The 21533-nt window shown below is 40.0% G+C and overlaps 1 protein-coding gene across 5 annotated transcripts in view; it reads right to left on the reverse strand.

The window, feature by feature from the left end:
* Positions 1-21533, reverse strand: part of inpp4b (inositol polyphosphate-4-phosphatase type II B) — a 164383-nt gene that overhangs the window by 79853 nt on the left and 62997 nt on the right. For all 5 annotated transcript variants that reach the window (XM_086157338.1, XM_086157337.1, XM_086157339.1 and 2 more), the window contains one exon: positions 21234-21313. In XM_086157338.1, coding sequence (XP_086013464.1) covers positions 21234-21313 — 80 coding nt within the window. The remainder of the gene's footprint in view (positions 1-21233; positions 21314-21533) is intronic.

The following is a 21533-nucleotide window of genomic DNA, read 5'->3' on the forward strand; positions in this document are numbered from 1 at the left end:
AAATATACACTGCCAGGTAATTTTTAGTCTAAGTGTGGTGACGTTTGTAAAGATATCTACCTTAGCTTGATGAGGAAATGGTGGATGAATTGCCTGACGCCTCTGAAAGAGACTTTCTCAAGCGGACAGCGAGATGAAAAGTCAGCACCGGCAGGTTGTTTTTTTTTTTTTCGTGTGAATTATGTGCCAGATTGCTTCTTGGCCATCCGCGAACACTAACTTCTCAGAGTATAAAACTTCCAATTAATCTTAGCTAAGATATCCATCTGCTGGCTGTAACCTCATATTTAATGGAAGAATATCAGAGGTATTGATTTCCTAATCAAAGTCTCACCACCAGCATGCATTTCCCAAAATGTTAAATAATTTAATATATCCCCTTTCTGCCAACAGAACTTGGTTTGAGTGGCAGCAATGCGAGGTAAGTCGAGCATAATTCTCTCTTACTACTCAGGCCAGCTCTTCCTTGGGGAGCTTTCTGATGTACTATATATCCCTCTTTATCCTAGGACAACCGGGAGGGGAGATACCAGGTGGGATCTGACCCGACTACTTCCAGTTCAAACGGTAAAACGTCCCGGTCCGATCGCTGGACACGTTAACTAAAATCTCCTAAAAGGCAGCTGTGGTTCGGTTGGTAGAGCAGGCGACCCTCAAATCATGAAAACTGGTAGTTAAATTCCTGGAACTGGTCCCCAAATTGTTTCCGATGGTTCTCGTCTTAAATGGTAGCCCTGCCAACATTGGTATGGGTGAATGCTCGCTTGTGTAAAGCGTTATATTAGTTGGGACCATTTAAAGCAGATCGGGCATTTTCACATCCGGCCCGTTTTGCTTTTTTTATCTGGCCCGCCAAACTACTTTCTTTGAATATTTCAAGTATTTTCAATCAATATTGAATTTAAAAACTCCCTTTTTTTCCTTTTGTTAAATTTTGTATGGATGATTACGTACAAAATTATGTCACTACATTTATATTATCATTCGTGATTTTAAAGTTGAAATAAGATGCCAAAAAAATTTAATATTTTAATTGCAATTTTCGTTTTGTGCAATTTTCATGATACCTAGTTGGCCCGCGCATACAAATTAAATCAGAAATGTGGCCCGCCAGCCAAAATAATTGCCCACCCCTGATTTAAAGTAAGGGAGCGCCAGCATTAGCTTCACTCCCGATCAGAAAAACTGTTCTGAAGAAAAAATGTTTTTGGCCGCTCGTGCCAATGATCTCACTCTTTTTGTGATAAATCAAAGCTCAGAAAGCATGGGTGAAGTTTTGGAGGTGAATCAATGGCTAAACCGTTGGGCCAAAATCTTTCCGTTGTTAAAAAAATCACAAGGGAGACACAACAACAGAGGATAGAAGCTAATTTTGCAGGAAAGAAATGCTAATGTGAGCCGTGGCAGCATTTACAAATGATTAACCATTTTTTCAGACAAAGACACATACGCAAAGTCAGAGTTTCACAGATTATTGATGCATCTGCAATTTTCCTAGTGCAATAGCCGAGTAATACAATTGACAGGACAATGAATGAGCCCCCTGTTGTCACGGTGTAATAATTACTCGAACAATAATATTACTTTTGCAAAGACCGATGAGCAATAAATGAATTCTTGTGAGTAACGAACCCAACGCTGGCTCTTAGATCCCCCTTGTGAATATCACTGCCAGAGGGGAATTTCCCAGCGGATTCCAACACCTACCGGGAACATGTTTCTTAAAAAGGATATAGCTCTCGCTGCGATTATGTAGGGAACGGATGGTTTGCCACAATGGCCCAACAACATTGCTTTCATTTTACCTTCAAGCAAAATGGGAAGTAGAGAGTGGTCTACAATATAGTCTTCTTTTGTATACAGTTATTTTTATATAACAAATCCACTCAGTGTAAATATCAAAGATATCACCCAAAAAATAAAATTACAGATATTTTTTTTCCCCATATCTAAATACGTAGCAATAGCAGCTTTAGGAAATCACAGAATTTCTCTTTATTGCATTGGGCACTATTGGTTTTCTGACCAATAACAGCATCCCCGAAAAATTAACTAGAGCCTAATGTTAAGGTTCTTATATTCTGCAGTAGGGTTTTTGGTGTTTTTTTTCTGTAGCCTATCCTGGAAAAGCTGTAGAAATGATAAGGCTGTTGATTCCGCACTGCAATTGCAAAAAAAAATTAAATGAGAACTGAAACCCCAAACAGCGCATTCATACATTTTCAGAAATCACAGTTTTATTTCATCTTTTGCCCATGTTTCTAAGTTCATTCCTCCACAACTCACTGATTAGGCAGTGCTGCGTTTAGACAGATTTCTACAGAGAGCGGTATCACTCGTAAAACATTTAGTCTAAAAAAACTTTATAATATCTTCTGATCAGTTTATTTGGTTCCTTTAAATCTTGGCGAAAGTAACACATTTTACATGTACATTAACAGTACATTTTTACACATATATGTGTATATGTATATATATATATTTTGCTATATATATATATGTATATATATATACACATATATATACACACATACACACACACATATGTGTGTATATGTATATATACAGTATATATATATATATGTATGTGTGTGTATGTACATATATGTACATATCTATATCTCTATACAGTATATATATCTACAGTATATACGGTATGTATGTAGGTATGTGTGTATATATATAAATATATGTATATATATATACACACATACTGTATTTACTGTTGATATATATACACCGTATAGAGATATATATACCGTATATAGATACAGATATGTTTATACACACACATGTATATATATTGTACCTATACATATACACACATATATATGTGTATATATATATATATATATATATATATATATATATATATATATATACACATAATGTACATAGGTGTGTATGCTAGCATATGTGTGCAAGTGCTGTGGCAGTTCTATTGTGAGCGGTACTCTTGCTAGCGGTGATTGTGTTGGCTTGTTGACATAGATAGGGTAGTGGGTGATGGGTGATGTTCTTCCCCGAAACTCATCGGTGACTGTACTGAATGAGGAGGTAGAGCCATGAATCCGCCGAGTGTTTTCCGTGTAAAATCAGTGTGAGCGCCCCAACAAACACACACACAGACACAAAGATGGATGCCAAGTGGGGAGTAAGTGGAAAGCAGCAGGCAGGAGTCTTTTATAAAACAATAAGTCGGAACGATGACCCACGGGGACCCTAAAAGAGTGAAGGCGGAGTTAAAAAATTAGACGAGTGACAGCGTCTGAGTTTCCGAGGGTTGCTAATATCTAAGACCGATGATTTCTTGGACTTTGCCGCTTAAATGTACAATGACACTCAATCTTGGCAAATGCCTGCACGGTGTAGTATATTCTGTTCCAGACTGACCGGCCACTTGATGTAACACAAGAGTGTGACTGAAACAGCAGCTCAGCCATAAATTCTGCCTTTCCAAAGATCATATAGTTTTGACAAGCAAATTAATGTCACAAACATTATTGATGGCAGGAGGGTGCTTAGCGCTTCCGCCTCGCAGCAAGACGGTCCCTGGTTCCACTCCGACAGGAGGCCCTTCTGTGTGGGGTTTGCTTGATCCCTCCGGTTCCCTCCAACCATCCAAAAAGACACTTTACTCCCCCTCCTCAATTCATAATGGTTAGTTTTTTTCTTTCTCTTACCTTCAAGAAACAGGTAAAAACTTTTCTCTTTCAGGACTTTTTACTGTGCTGATGCCCCAGATCAGGTTAGGCACCAAGTTAGGCTATGCAGTGTGTGTGTGTACGTTTGTGTATGTCTTTGTCAAAAAAAAACAAAAAGAAACTCACTAACCCAAGCTTACTGTTCTGTATATTTCCTGTGCATAGTGTATTTGCAAGTGTATTTGCAGTCCCTATGTCCTCTATTGTAAGTCGCTTTGGATAAAAGCGTCTGCCAAATGCAATGTAATGTAATGTAATGTAGTTCTTATCTATTACTCATTTAAATTATTACTTACAACTTGTACTGTTTTTCTTTTTAATGCATCTCTATAAGTGGTCCTCCATATTGTCGTGTTGTCTATTGCTATTCGTCCGCTGTGTAAGGGAGTGTACAAAGTAAGCATTGCATTGTCTGAATCAGTATCGCCTTACAACTTACATTGCAATAGGAATTTTGAAAAATCTTGAAAACGGGTTCTTCTGAAACCCTAAATTCCCAGACTTGTGAATGAGTGACTGGTTGACAGTGATCGCCCTGTGATTGACCGGCGACCGGTCCGGGGTTTAAACCACCTTTTCCCAACGTCAGCCAGGAGAGGCTCCAGCCCGCCCATGACTCTGACCGCAAGAAGTTTACTGCAAGGCTGAGCTGTGTGCGCTGTTATTATTCTTTCAGAAGATTCTACATGTATCTTGATTTCCACATTAAGGGTGAATTCTGAATAAATTCGGTAATAAGTTTTGATGAGTCTACATTTGGGCCGGGCAATTATTTTGGCTGGCCGGCTACATTTCTGATTTAATTTTTATGCGTGGGCCAGCTCGGTATCATATAAATTGCACAAAATGAAATTTGCAATTAAAATTTTTTTTTTTTGGCATTTTATTTCAACTTTAAAATCATGAATGATAATATAAATGTACTGGCATTATTTTGCATTTAATCATCCATACAAAATGAAACAAAAGGGAAAAAAAAGGAGTTTATAAATTCAATATTGATTGAAAATACTTTTTAAAATATTCAAAGAAAGTAGATTGGCGGGCCGGATAAAAAAGCAAAACGGGCCTTAAAATGCCCAGATCTGGTCTATATCATTAGCTGCCTCACAATAAAGTATGATAGGAAACATCCCAAAGCTATAAATTCAATATAATCCTTTGCCCAGTGGAAAGAAGTTTTGTGTGGAGGAAAATACGCAGCCCCTCGTGCTTGGAACTGCAAGTTGTCACTTGCGCTTCTGCGGTGATACTGTTGTATCTCAGGTGATTCATTACTCGAGATTTAACCGTGTTTGCCTAGTTTCATTTTTCACTTTCCTGCAAAGCCAAAAACGCACAACGTGCCATGTTACACGAGGAGCGGTGCCGATGGAGAGAAAGACAAGGAAGGCTTTGTTTTGAACCGAAATGAGAAGTGTAACTGCATTTCTCGATGCACCTTCAACCGCTATGCTGATCGAAAACCGCTAAGCAAACAGAAAACAAGCATACCTTGCAGCAAGTTTCAGCTCAAAGCTCACCTCATATTCTTACCCACCGTCTGTGGAGAGAACTGACATGATTTGACAGCCCCTGACCTCAGTATTGATTTGTTTTCTTAAACCTTAACCACTTGTGTTCAGTTTGCAGCCTTAAGGAGCGTCGTTACATCTATTTGGGAGAATTAAACAGGTTAAGAAATATGTTGATATGTGAAACGTCCACCCTAGAGTAAAGCACACCTGCATCTAGATTGAGAAATAATGTGTCCTGTTGGAGGACTTGTATTTAGAATTGTGGTTTAAAAAAACAAAACAAAAACATTTAACATTGCTGTTTCTCTTTGTGACAGAGAAACAGGCAAAGCAAAGTAAATTTTGAAGGTGTTCGGCACTCAGAAAGGATGCAAAAGGTGAAACTATTAAGGGAGATTTGCAGGGCTCATTCTTGCCGCGGAGCAACGAGGCTTTTTCTTGCCACTCCATCGCCCGCATCTCTTTCCCAGCTGAACATGACCACGGTAAACTAAATTACTGACAGCAATAGCGCAGATCAGCTGGCCATAAAAACAGAAGCAGCAAAGAGGTAGGCATTTGTGGGTGTCGGGCAGTGTGTCATTTGTTTCCATTTGCAAAGTTTTGACCGGAGACGAACTTGCGATGCAATATATTCATTCATTAATTCATTCATTCGTTCTCATTACCGTTGATTCTGCACCGCGTCGCCGGTTACAAACAACCATTCACGTATTCAGTCACTTCTCTCCCGGGTCTCCAATGAAGCCGCTGCATGTTTTGGAAACTAGAAAACCCTGAAGAAAACCCATGGAGATGCAAGGAGAACATGCAAGCTCCAAATAAAGGACCCCGTGTTGGGATCAAACCAGGGATCTTACTGTGAGACTGAAGCACTTGTCCACTGCGCCACCATGCCGGCGCAATTGAATTCATAATGGGTTTTATGATGAATATCTTTTCATGCTTGGTTTTTTGATCTAGGACGAGTTCAAAAAGTAATCTTATTATTAACCAAAAGTGATTTTTCATCATCGCAGCTGATGCATCTTAATTTGCCAGTGTCTGCCATGAGAAAAGAATCTTTAAAGAATTAGGAAGCTTCAGTAAAAGAGCGGTACTTCCAAAGTGACAGCTTTACAGTAACATTTTCCATGAATAGAAAAGCGCACCTTGTCAGATTCTAACGGTAAGTGCGTACAATTAGAAGAGGCATGAAAAGAAGACATTTTATAGTAAAACATGTATAAGTGTCACCGGTGACAAAAACTGAAAAGCAGAATGTGCGGAGTGCAGCTGGAGACCGAATGCGTGACTACACCGAGGTGAATCTCGGGTTAAATTATAAAAAACAAAACAAAACACAATCTATGTTGCGATTCCACCCTGATGTAAAACCACCCTTTCCAAATATAAAACCGCAGACTCACAGAATAGCAATATAGAAATGTGAAGTTTATGTAAATGGTATATAAGGCAACAATAATTTGCATTTCCTTTATCTGTCCTAGGCTGGATGTTGCAAACAATATAGATTTGCAGATGAACCAAAGGTAAAAGTAAAAACTTTTGAGATTTCCTTTTTCTATCCTTTGTTTTATCCATTATGCTGCTATTATCACAAATATAAAATGTATATGAATACATGTAAATACATTTGTGGTGCTTTTACACAAACAATGCACACATCCATCATATGTTAGCTCTGACTCATAATGCACAGACAAAATCAAGCTTTGTCATTGACCTTGAAATTAAGGTTTTATTCGATGCAAAGACACACAAAGCATTGTTTAAAAAAAAAAAAAACGAGGCTATTGGACGGAGGATTTGTCTGCTCGTCTACCCTTAGATGCTGTGCGTGGACGGATGCAAGTCTCTGAAAACCAAATCGATTCACACCCGTTCCAACTTGTCCACATACAAACTGTACAGCGGGACCAGATTGATTGAATAAGTCAATAGCGATAAAGAAAAAGCAGCGTGTTACTGCAGAGCGAACGAACAGGGGAACAGAGAAAAGGCCACAAGGTGACAACCTTGGAAGCCAGTTTGAATTTCTTGTGATATTAGAGATATGTGTAATAATTGATATGCACCACTGCACACACATAAAAACAACAAACCTTTACCTGGAACCCCCTGCAGCCATTCAATCTTGATACAAATCATTATAAATACAAGACTGTCTCAGGAAATTAGAATATTGTGATAAAGTTCTTTATCTTCTGTAATGTGATTACAAAAAAAAAAAATGTCATACATTCTGGATTCATTACAAATCAACTGAAAAATTGCAAGCCTTTTATCATTTTAATATTGCTGATTATGGCTTACATCTTAGGAAAACTCGAAATACTATCTCAAAATATTAGAATATAATGAAAAAGTAATCTTTGTTTATTTTAATTGCATTACAGAAGATAAAGAACTTTATCACAATATTCTAATTTTCTGAGACAGTCCTGTATACATCAAGTACGGACTTAGAGGTGCGTAAAATACGCTTTAAACATGCAAAAAGGGGGCGATTGGTCAAAATATCTACTTTGGTACACACATGAAAGATTTGTTGTTTTGTGTCTTTTTGGACAACATCTTGGATCTGTGCAGATACTTGCTGATTTTTTTTTTTTATATATATATACTTTATTAATCCCTCATGGGGAAATTCCTTCCCTGCATTTAGGTGAAGTCAAAGTCAACTTTATTGTCAATACTGCCAGATGTTGAAATAGCGATACTCTAAGACCCACGTTGCAAAAGTACAAAATATTAGAAATACTTTGTCACAGAGAACAACGACAAAGTTATGTTGAGGTAGGTATGGTTAGGTTTGATTTTTAAAATGGACAGGAGGCGCAGTTGCAAGAAAAAAAACATAACAAAATAAAAGAAAACCAATCATGGATGAACGATGACCAGTTGGCGAGACGGGAATCGAACCAGAAAGGTTGGGTTCCAAGGATGATCGCTCTGCCTCGTGAGCCATGCCGCCCCTAATCCACCCCCGGTTTGCTGACCAGGCGTGTTTCCATCTTTGCTTTGGAATTCGCTGGAGGATGATTACCGAAAAAGGGTCTCGGGAGAGAAAACGACGCTCCGGGTTTTAGCTTGGAGCGGCAAACCTAGGGTGAACTCAGCTCTATTCCAAAGCTTCATACCTAACGGCCACTTCCTGTCAACAAGGACCTGCTCGCTCAGTGGACATTTGATCCCAGTGGAAGAGTGGAAGGAACCGGAAGCTGAAATATTAGTAAATATTAATGAAATGTGCTAACTTGGCAACTTCATCCAAGCGCCAGAGGGAAAAGGAAAACTGACAGGTTCTACTACGGCCCTTTGCACTTATACTGATGTGCTGTTATAGAACAATTAGTGTAACACTATTGGCCTGCAACATAAAATACATCACATTTGACATTTCCCATTTGGATAGTCTGCATTTAATGTGAAATGAGAAGCAGTTTTCATTTCTCATTTTCTTTAACCCCTTTAGGGACTTAACATACGGAATCGTAATTGTCTATTTGCCGTATTAAAACGGCGCACGCTCTGTGATGCTGGATATTGGAAAAGATCTAAAACAATTATTAGTGTCGAGGTCTTCGGGCTCCGAGTATTTATCTTAAAAAATTCAATTATTTTGACATGTTTTAAAATTCACTTCTATGTATTTAACAGCTGAGGTGGTCTGTAGACCGAATAATTGCACTCCCCGCTTAAGACACTGGGGGGGATGAGAGGATGTCTCACTTGGTGAATAAAAATTCCCTTTCAACGTGTGTCTTCGTCATCACTCTTGTATACAAGCCAGGGGGAGCTGAGATGTGAGGAAGAGATGGGAGTGAGAAACGTGAGGAGCCGCGTTCGTCAGTCGCTCTTGGAGACGGAGGGAGAAAGAGAGAGAGAGAATGAAGAGGAGAGATTTACAAATGTCTGCTCGAGAGTTTTGAAAGCTTTGCTGCACCTTTTAGGGTGAGCAATAACCATCCTCCAGAATCTGGGGACATAAAACAATTATCAGCATAGTTTCATCAATTTTCGATCTAACTTACGGTTGCGGTAAACACACACACACACACACACACACACACACACACACACACACACACACACACACACACACACACACACACACACACACACACATTCAATCCAGATCACTAAAAACATTTAAAATACTCCAAAGCTCCGAGGTGAGGGAGGAACACGCATTCAAATCAAAGAGAAAAAGTATATAAAACAAAGATATAAAACAGTCTTGGTTACATTTGCTCAAAAAGCTCCTTATATAAATAAACCAAATTTTTATAAAGCCTGAAGTGACTGCACTATATGTGTAAAAGCAAATGTCAGAATACATGTGATTGGGCATGAAAGTGTCTTAAACCAAACAGCCCACTGGTGCAAAGGCTTCATATGGCCATTTGAACCTGTGTGACGCAGACAAGAAAAAACTAACAGGTGCGATGAAGACGCCTAAAATATGCACCCTGTGGACCTGTGAGATCCAAGAATATTGTGACGGATTTCTGCGAACAAAATAAGAAGAATCTTTGCAAACACAGACAACCTCCAACTGTGCGCTCCATATGTAGAGGAGAATACATGTCTATATCCAGACCAGACTCCTTTTAATAATTAATACGTATGGGAAAGGAGGTTATGTTTTCCCTTCTGGCAAGCGTAGCTGTTAACTGATATTTGTTCTTAACATGCTCGGTTGAACTGTCACGTCATCGGTGCAGGCAGCAATGTCCGAATACAATAGAATACAATAGAATGGAAAAGCTTTATTGACATAGTCAAGTTCAAAATAATAAAATGAAAGTGCGTCTCTGGTCTATGTTGAACTCATGTATGCTCACGCTCCGCATACATACAGGTCTCACATGCACTCTAACGCACGCGAACCAGTGACGTGCAGTCAGGGGAGGCAGGAGAGGCCGTGCCTCACTTGCCAATCTTAGAAAGGAAATAATGCAAAAAGAATTAAATGGATATAATTATCAGCGATTTGCACTATAAAGGTATTTGTCATTTAAAGTCACCGGTTTTAGATTGTTTTTTTTTATTCAAAATTTTCACATTTTCTGTTCAAATACTTAGAAAAGACGTGCGGTGAGGCCGCGAACCTCGCTGCACATCACTGACACGAACAGATAAATAGATTTAATTGAAAACTGAGTGTACCAGACTGGGATGAAAGGGGCTAAACGTCCGATCTAAGCTTGCGTGCAAAATCATTTCCATCAAACATTAATGGGAAGGTCACATGTGTCCACGTGCACCCTCATGTTGGATTTGTTGCATGGGAAACATAGAATGATAACTCAATGATAATAGATCTTACATATTTAGCACCACTCAGAAATACAACTCACTGACTACGTGAAGCCGTAACTAAACATGGAGGCTGCACTGCACTGTGAGGAGGATGCAAACAGACAGCAGACAGGATATTATGCATGACCTTACCATCTCTGGTGCACATATTAGAGAAAAAGGCAACATAACATTGCTCCCTGTTACATCAACCCTGGCGGGAAGCATGAATGATCGAACACCACAATTTCATCTCGGTGCAATATTACAGGTAGGCTTTAAAAACATATCAAGATACCTGTGGGACATAACTTAATTCACCTTCTCTCTGCCCCTCTTCCTCCTCCATTTTGTCCTCATTATCATCCTCTCATCATTTAGACAAGGATTTGGCATTAGCGGTGCCCCTAGCATGCCTCAGCGCCACGTCCAGCCAGATTTATTATGTCTCTCTCATCCATCTTTGGCTCAACACACCATATCTCATTTCCCCCCATCATTTCAACCTGTATTTCCAATGTCGCAAATATGGAAGCTGTAGGAAGAACTTAATAAATGACTGACCCGGGGTAATAGATCTTAAAAGCGTGTTTCTTGTTAGGTTAACAACGCCGTATTATGGTTGGGATTATCCCGGATGTTCCCGCTAAATAAGTTATTACTCATGGCAGGTAATTAAAGCAGCTTGTCAATGGATTATTTATTATTCTTATTCTATTATTTTCAGAGTGGCAGTTTGATTCTATGATGAAGCAACGGCTGAGTTGGTGATTTCATATGCTGCCCATGAGCCCGACTGCCGGAGGGATCTAAAAAGATTATGCGGGAGAAAAAAATGGCGCGTAAATGAAGCATTTTTAGTTCTGAAAGAGCAAAAAATGAGGAGGCCATATGTGCATTTATTTCATCCCAAATGAGAGTCTGTCGCTCCTTGGAAAAACATGTGTGGTCATGTGAGTTATACATGCTGGATTTTCACTTCCTCGGGGACACACGCGCACACACACACACACACACACACACACACACGCGCACATCCAAAAATGTGTATGTATAATATGTATATGCCTGTGTATTGTTGTCACTCAGTGAGTGCAAGCAATCTGGTAGAAGTATAAACCTACTCTAAATGCTTTATATGTCATGAATCATTTTGCATGCCTATGGACTCACACACACACACACACACACAAACATGCACACACACGCACATAATAGCCCCTAACATATGCACACAAAAGATAAAATACTTCCTCCAAGCATTTATGTGTAGCATTAAACGTCCTTTACTCTCCATTAGAAGCTTCAGTATATGTGCATGTTCCAGTTCACGTTCTCCCATTCACTGTTTCTACACCGTTCCTCTATTCACACCATAAATAAGTGATTTATATGTTTTATAATCATCCCCTTTAATTCATTTCATTTCCATTTTTTACCGACTAAATATTCCTGCGGTTTAAATCGAGCAGCGACGAGAGACGGGGAGGAAAACGGTGACATATGTGTGAATGAGCGGCACGGTCACAAGGGAGGGAGGAAGAATTACGCAGTGGAATAGTGTAATTAGCAAGACCACTTTATACTTGCACATGCAGACATACACACACACACACAAAGTTGCTGCATAATTAGCATTTGCTATTTCGGTGACATTCTATTCAAAGATAAGAAGATAGTTCATTTGGAAATTGCGTGGGAGGCAGTTGCGTCGCAGTCACTGGAGGGCGGGTCGGGACAGGTTTTACCCAGGCAATACCTGCTCGAATGTGCCGCTGAGATTAAAGAAAAAGCTGGCAAAAAGCAAACCAAACAAACAAGAAGTCATTTATCATCATTTATTGAAGTTCTAATAACACACTTGGAATATCTTTGTGTGCGGTTGTGTGTCTGTCTTTGTGTGTGACAGACAGAAACACTGGCAGTCTGGATGATATTCACCCTTTGATTTATTGTGGGGGCTTCGCACAAAAGACTCCTTCACCAAAAATACACTGTCACGACATAGTGGCTTAGGATTTGTTTTTTCTGCACTGCTCTTTTTTTTTTTCCAGCGCTAACCCTCCCGTAGCTCAGCCGCAAACACAAATACTGCCTCCACTGTATTTGTACAACAATCCAAGATTTGCCAGATTGTCATCAAATGACAGGGAGTGCACACAATGGGAATGAAAGGGCGGATTACTTCCCGCATTCTGAGTTTTAGATATACACATATATACAGTCCTCCACCACTACCGGATCAGATAGGTAATCTACGGACACTTGAGGGGCTCACACAGAATCCGAGTGAAGGACAGAGGGGAAAAAATTTGGGTAGGGTCATATCGAGGACTGCGGGATGGTAAAGTGCTGTTATCATGATAGCGGGCTAAACTATTACTTGGGGGGACAGTGAGGAGAGAAGCTCTATTCAACAGGAACAAAGCAGAGGCACTGGTGTGTGATCATGTAGTCTTGTGACGTGCACAAAGAAGCATGCACGTGCGCGTGCATACACACACACACACACACAAATTCATATCAAAATCAAATGTTAACTGTGCTGTAGAAGTGGGTCATAGAGCGGCTCTTCTCCGAGTGTATAAAGTTTAAGAGACAACAATAAGAATAAAAGTGAGCAACAATGTGAGGCGCGGAGATGATGAGAGGGATACAGTACATGATAAATAACAATAACAAAAGCCTTACAATGGAAGTGGTGGGCAGCAATACGGTGAGTTTGTGCTGATACTGTGGGTTCTTGTGAACTGTACTGGTATTCTTTATTCAATATACACACACAAGCCTACAGTGCCCGAGTCCCATTTAGACAGAGCTATACTCCGCTGCAGTACAGTTAAAGAGAATCACTGTTTGGAGATAATGATCTTTCCTCCCGCGTGTATACATAACATGCATAATTGAGAGACCTCTGTGGGGCGTACATCTCTGCAGCTCCTGGAGCACAATGGTTGTTTTGCCCCACCCAGGACCCCTCCGTTTAGAAAAAAAAAAAAAAAAAAGTATGGAGCACAAAGCCAGCCAATCTCCTGGCAATGGAGGTCTGCGATCCTTGAGGAGTTATTCATTTCCCAAAAAATGCCATCCCGGAGAGCCGGGGACTAACACTTACACCCGTATCAATAAAATCCTCAATTGGATTTTAAATGAATCCAATAAAGGGACATTGTATGAATAAAACAAAAGCTATTCATATGATGCATATCTTAAATTTCCAGCCGCTGCCATGAACTTACTAACTAACAAAACCATAAAGATTCTGCACAACTCTCCGGTTAATACCGCCGTAGACACTGAAGGTTATTTACTCCATGCATCTATGCATGAAACCAATGTGCACACAAAGGCCACTATTAGAGACCCAAATATTGTGCTGTGAACCAACTCCGGTATCCCTGTACTCTGTGCCACAGTAAAGAGTGCACGTCTGAGCCAAGATGCGGAAGTATTTCCGAGGTACAGTGGCTCATTCATTCTGCGTGAGTAATGGCCCAGTGGAAATCAGGCGCACCATCCAAGTCCATATAACGGGAAAGCACAGAGAGATTTACTACGAGCCGCATGCAGGTGCCTGGCAAAGGCAACATGTAGGTCACTGCTCACAAGCCTGTATTATGACAGTGAATATAGTTTGAAGGAGGGTTAACGATGATTATACATATTAAGAAAATGAATGATTGATTTGGTTATTAGACAAAAAGGGTTAAGATGTCCATCGTACTAACACACACACACACACTCACTCTCTCTCTCTCTCTCTCTCTCTCTCTCTCTGACACACACAGAAATTATTCCTGTGATGCTGCAGGTCGTAACACACACACTTGCACACACACACACAATCTTCAAGGCTGTTGCATCTCATTTCTCAGAGGCAGAACGCCAGGCAGGAGGAGCGCTGAGGGCACCGAGGACGCGTCACACTCCAAGCAATCGTACACACCTCCCACCCTCGGCCCCAACTCAAATACACACACACACAGTCAAGGATCCGCCTTATTTCAGGTAGCATAAAGCTTATGACGACACGGTCAGTTTCCTTACTGACAGTAAATCATTATATTTGTAAAGCCTAACATAAGTTATTTCCCACACCTATGATTATTTGGCTCTCCATTATATCTTCCTCTAAAAAATTCATCTTTTATTTGAGGGGATTGGTTGAATTTAGATCTGCGACGCTGTAAAAATCCAAAAAGGCTGCGTACTCTGAAACAAACATTAAATATTCAAGATTATTCCTGTCATTTCGTGGGTGGATCATAAACCGCAAGGAACCGCAAGGCCGACTACACGTCTTAATGAAACGACCACGGAAACAATCGAGAATTCTGTTTAAAGAAACCGCGCTCTCTTTGTCCGATAAACAATCAGACTTCGGAGAGACGGCGCGCTTCTTTTGGCCGTTTCTGTTGTTCTAAATGCTCTGTTATACGGCTTGTCGCACCCTCAAAAGCGACGGGTCTCCATAAAGGCTGAGCCCACGTTTCCATGACGCCCACTCACTCGAGGCATACGGTGGCTCGTCAAACCAGACGTGCCTTTCGGAAAACAAAATCGACGCACGACAAAAATACCGACCAGCCACTCCTGACGGCGGGACATGAGAGACGAGCCGAAAGGCAGATAATTCACGGGGATGAGCTTGGAGGTGGACAGATCTGCGACACTATGAAATTTACCGAAAGGACAAAGTAAAAGCGAGTCACATACCCATACGGCTACGGCTCAAATACCAATTTCCTCTCTACATATTCTCAGCCCCAATGTAAACCCAGAGCTTATGAGGAGAATTTGGTCAAAGCTCTATTGGATTTGAGATTGACTGAGGGGGGAATCAACCCTTAGCCTATGCAGAAAAAGTTGTTCCACCTCTCTGCTGCCGGGAAAAACTCAACTCAAATAAGTTTTCTGCAACAACAGACCGAAAGGGGATTAAAATACCGCATTTAAATGAAGCAGCTGTTTCCTTACAAGCAAAATGAGTTGAAATTCAAGTCCGAGTCGGCGCTTAGCCAGCCGGACTAATCTGCGCTGTGAATCACGGGCTCGTCCACAGGTCAAACGGCCCAGAATGAATCTTACACGCTCACGAAGAGCTGCTGCTCATCTTTGAAATGTTTTCTCGGTTTCCGGATGAACCAACAAGCGGACGGCATGTGGAATCAATTTTTTTTTTTTTTTCCTCCGCGTGTCCGCGTTTCTTACGCATGCATCGGCGAGCGTCGGCGTAACATGCCTCGGCTCCAACATGACACCGCAGGCAGCTCTTCAGGCCATTTTAACTCAACTGCGTGTTTAAATTGTCACCTTATTATGGTGTTTTTCCCCATATTTTGCTTTTTATTTCTGTGAGCATGCAAGTACATGTTTTGTATGCATCAACATCACTTTGCCCTTGATGGGCACTTCAGACAACAGAAGCAAAGCCTGCGATGTTATTGAGGTGTTTGAGTAATCATGAGTCAGTGAAGGCTCTCAGTCTTTCAGGTCATGGCTCTTGTTGGCAAATGTGGTCATAGCGACGGGACTTTTTCAGCTCTTAACTGAGAAGTTTCTTCATTTCAAGCAGACTAGAGCGCCTTTCCAGTGTATAAGTGCTAAGGGAGGGGATGGCCACAGATCTAGGTTGAATGGTGCTCTGTTATGCTGGTGTGATCGTCTTTGGGAACCATATGTACAAAAAAATATAGAAAAAATAATAAAATAATACAATATAATTGAACATAAAATAAAAATAATATAATATAATGTATTATAATATATTATAATATAATACATATATTATATAATTCATTATATTATGTGTATATATATATGGTGTAGTTTAAAATATATGATAATATTAAATTAAGCAAAAGTAAATTAAGCTTGTTTATCAATATATGACATACAAATGATCATAAAATAATTCAGCAATAAAATAGTAGTCATCTTGTGTCTTATTGCAGTTGTGTTTGGCTCCAGCCAGCCACAAGAGCAGCTACCCTTGTTTTGGTTTTTTGTTTTTTTTTCTTAATAAATGTGTAAACGGATAAGGGCATTAGTCACCGGTCCACAAGAAAATAACCCACGTGATGCATAATATGACATTTTGTTGCTCTAGGACCAGCGGCCCTGACATAGTGAACTACTTAAAATTTGAATATTTTGTATATGTAGAGACAGCTACAATACATGATTGTGTAATACAGAGTTATGATAGTAAAAACTTGATATTTCAGAGAAAAAATATTTTTGAGTTTCTAAAAACTGTTGTGGCAGCAGTGTATCTTGGGAGGACCTCACGTTATCCCCAGGAATGGAACAGATGACAAACTGAGCCAGAAATACAACAGAGCAGTGCGACTGGGGGAATTTGTCGAAGAGCAAGAACAAAACACACAAAATGTGCAAACACTCCGAAGGGGTCTGTTGCACAGCACAGTCAACTATGCTGATATAATTACGCCCGGTATCTTCTGCGGGAAACAAAGAGGTTAACACAAGACGGGTTGAAAAGGTAGAAAACAAGAGCAGGTTACAAAAAAAAAGGACACAATATAAGGCAGCTCTTAAATGCAATTTGGTTCGACAATAAAAATAGAATTCATTCCGTCGGAAAAGTTTGCAGACAAACAGATACAGTACAATCTTCAGTGTTGTATATTTCAGATCGACTTGCTGTGACTAACGGCCTTCAGAATATACAATATGCTTGTGTAGGAGAGGATGAAACTGCCAGTTTCCTCATCTTTGGCCAAAGACAAAAGCAGAGCAACAAAAAACCAAACACACATAAGCACAAACACATTATGGCACACACGTTCACACACAGCAATGGCGCAGGCGACAGTGTGTGTCGCCATGGTTACGTTCCTGAACTTCACCTTTCTTTTACTCATATTGCTCTTAAAATGTGTTTCACAAGTCATTAACCCTCATCTGCCGTCACAACACAAGAGCAATCGGGATTTGTTGAGAGTCGAGGTATTTAATCGCAGAGCGTTGTTTTGATCATGCGGGTGTTAGCGGCTTCATGCATGTTGGGAAATCACATGTTTGCGAGGATGACAAGGGCGGGCGGGTCTGGTCGAGGAAGCCTCCGCTCAATTAACCAACCATGGAAAAAGAAAATACGACAGAGGAAAATGCATCTAGATAGAGATGGATGGATGGATGGATGGATGGATGGATGGATGGATGGATGGATGGATGGATGGATGGATGGATGGATGGATGGATGGATGGATGGATGGATGGATGGATGGATGGATGGATGGATGGATAGATAGATAGATAGATAGATAGATAGATAGATAGATAGATAGATAGATAGATAGATAGATAGATAGATAGATAGATAGATAGATAGATAGATAGATAGATAGATAGATAGATAGATAGATAGATAGATAGATATGTGACTGGTCATACTTGACTGACTTAGTGACTGGTAGCTGGATAAATGGATGGATGATAAGCAGGTTTTCAGATGATGAGGGTGATAAATGTGCATTACTTATGCTTCAGATTATGTAAAATTTTGGCAAAAAAAATAAAAAACTAACTAAAAGAAGGCAGAAGTGGGTTGCACACCAAGCTGCACTGAAAAGGTCTTATGAAGCTATACTGCGGATAGCAAAGTAGGAATTTCACTGTACAGGGAAACACGTTTCGACACCGTGTATATGACAATAAACGCTCTGAATCTTGAATCCCACAAGGAAGTGAACTTCCAATTCACCACATATTGATGATTTCTACTAAAAAACAAAGTGTAAAGAAACATTATAGTCCTTGTGGAAAAGAAAGTTTACAACGTGCCCTTTGAAAGATTTAGTCACTGAGGTGAGAGGGCTAATGATTTTTTTTCACATATGCAGAAGAGCAGCTAATTGCCCTGCAGTGACCTTTTCCCCTTCTTCCTACCTCACAGGTCGCAGTGTGTGAGATACGTGCCGCTCTCCGTACCGTCCGACGGTCTTACAGCTCCGTATCCTGGACGGTCTCAATCCGTTTTATAAACTGGCTGTTTGTCATGACCCATTTAAGTTTATAACTTTTTTTTTTTTCATTTCCCCCCACCGTGGGAACATTCTTTCAGCTTGCAAGAATAAAGTAAAACATTTTTTAAAGTCGGTCCTGTAATTTTGGATCGGAGGGGAAAAAAAAAAAAAAACAATTCAGCAGACCTCCGGCGGCTCCTGTCCCCGCCTGGAGCGGCCCACTCCGGAGGAACTGATAGAAGTTTGCCACTTCCTGTTTGCCGCTCTAAAAATACAATAAAGGTACATTTGATATTCAGTCTTTTGCTGAAAGGGAAGCCTTTTGACTATAGATTTATTACTTTTTATAAATCCTGTGTGAGTTTGTGTATCTTCTGGATCTTTAAGACGACACCATTGTTTTAACTTGAATAACAGCCCGGATTACTGCTATTATTCATTGTTCTGTTGCCTTCAGCAACAAGTTTTGGCTTCTTGAAATTTGTATTTACACAGCTTGGTTGTCTTTTGTTCTGTTTTTTGATGTAAATGAAGAAGTGGCAATGGTGTTACAACTTTCACCATTAACTAGACGTGAAATAATAAAACAAAGAGATGACTGATGAAGTCCAAAGGCCCTTAGTTCATTAAACTAAGCAAATAATCAATGCAAGATGTTGGCCATACCCCCACCACCACACACACACACACACACCCACACACACACACACTGTCTGTCTCTTGCTCTCTGATGTGGTTGATGCAATAGAGTGCACACTATTTGAGCTAAATGTTGCCAAATGTTTATTTCTTACTTCCAGGACAAATCAAGCCTGTGAAGTGAAGTGATATTTTGCAGTGTTGTGGCCCATATTGGGCGGCAGAGGGATATTTAACAGCAGAATACAAAGAACAATGTAAACACATTACAAATGCAGGAATGCAACGTTGGTTATGAGTCAGCGTGTCAAAACACAGCCCACAGGCTTTATTTACGACCTGATTATTATGACGCCCAGGCAGCTCGACTGGTACAGTACTTTTTAGCAATCACATCAAGCAGCTGTTCATGAAGCAAACATCTAAGTTTTCCACTATTCGTGATGAATTTGTCCCAAAATAACTGGTTCTGTCTCCAGCCTCTGCTAGTTTTATTGAAAAGTTAAAGAAAAAAAAATTGAAGAAAAAAAAAAAATCCAAATTTTTTTTTTCCAGAATATAATGTTTCCCTTCTGCTATATCACCTTTTTAAACAGATTATTTTATCTATTCATTGAAGAAAAGAGAAATATTTCTACCTCTCAAAGTCTCAGACCTTATATATAGTAAATGGTTTCCACTTATATAGCACTTTCACGCCTTGTGATTTCAATGCACTTTACCGCACACAGGACTAGGTTCACCCATTCACGCACTAAAACACACACACACACACACACACACACACACGGACGATTGCAGAGTTGCCGCGCAAGGCGCTAATCAGGCCATCGGGGGAACTGGGGGTTCGTCGCCACGCGGCAAGGACACTTTTTGGCAAAAACAGCGTTCGAGTGAAAAAACTAATATCATCCATAACATGCGCACTGATTTGGAGCCAAAATAAGTTAAATGGGGTTTGACTCCCACTTGAATCTTCATCAGATTTGGAAAACATGTCAGGGTTTCTGCAGCTCATACACAGATAGGATGGGAAAAGTCCTTGTCGCTGCAGTTATTGAATTGTCTTTCAGACAGACTTACTCCTGCCCCTATTTACAGAGAAAGAGAGACACTCCTACACACTAGCAGAACATCAGACACACAAAGAAACCTGGCAGCTACTGTTGCACCATCCACAGAAAGGCATTTTTCTCGCCGTCTCTCGATGTTTGGTATATAAGTATGCTCTTGTGGGCTAAAATTCCTCAATGTCATCAGTCTAAAAGAGCGTTTCCTTTAATGATCTGTTTATCCTAAAGAGCCGGCTCCTTCAGCTGAAGTGTCAAGAGATCGGATCACATTTCCTTTTTCTTTTTTTTTCTTTACAAATTGAAAAAAGACGGTCTGGTGACAAATAACCAGCTAGGTATGTAGCAGGGAGGAAAATGGCTGCAAATATGTCAGCGTTTTATAATGCAAACCATATACAGGACTGACTCGGAAATTTAGAGTATTGTGATAAAGTTCTTTATCTTCTGTAATGCAATTACAAAAAAAAACAAAAATGTTATACATTCTGGATTCATTGCAAATCAACTGAAATATTGCAAGCCTTTTATTATTTTAATATTGCTGATTATGGCTTGGATCTGAAGAAAACTCAAAAATCCTATCTCAAAATATTAGAATATTATGAAAAAGTCATTTTTGTTTTTTTAATTGCATTACAGAAGATAAAGAACTTTATCGCAATATTGTAATTTTCTGAGACAGTCCTGTATGTTGGTTGGGGTAGAACGAGTAACATTTATGATGAAAATGTAGCAGTTTGTTTTAAAAAACATTTCAATGTGCCTATTAGGGAAGTTATTGGTAGGAGTGGTTTTTAAAATAAATATAGCATTCAGAACAAATTTGTGGTTGCTTTACCATGTCTGTTGATTTTTTTAGGGTACTACTTAATACAAGCCTTTATGTTGTTATTTTGATTTTGCCTATTCCAATCACGATTGATAAACGCATGAAACGAATAGCCCGCGATGTTTTGCCAAGACTAGCGCGGGAAGCGGTAAGAATATAAGACGTGAACTTACCTGAGACTCAAAGTGAGTTGCTCATCTTTGGCCCGAAGCAGATCACCCACTGAAAACGTGGCGCTACCCAGAAGGCTCCTCTGTGGGTGCAGACAAAGAGAAGAGGAATACATTTTACGGAGGGGGGAGGTCAAAGGATGTCAGTGTCAAACAGTCGAAATGTGAAACGAGAACATTTCCTGACATTTTCGATTGTATTATGATAGCGTCCGCAAACCGGTGGCGGATATAATGTGCCAGAAATCACTTTGAGCTCTGTGAACTCGGAGAAGTGAAATAAATAAATAAAAATGTGTCTGC

Source organism: Fistularia commersonii, chromosome 12, assembly GCF_037954325.1.
Source record: "Fistularia commersonii isolate RoL2024-O1a breed Wild chromosome 12, RoL_Fcom_v1.0, whole genome shotgun sequence".
In the NCBI taxonomy this organism is placed as follows: domain Eukaryota; kingdom Metazoa; phylum Chordata; class Actinopteri; order Syngnathiformes; family Fistulariidae; genus Fistularia; species Fistularia commersonii.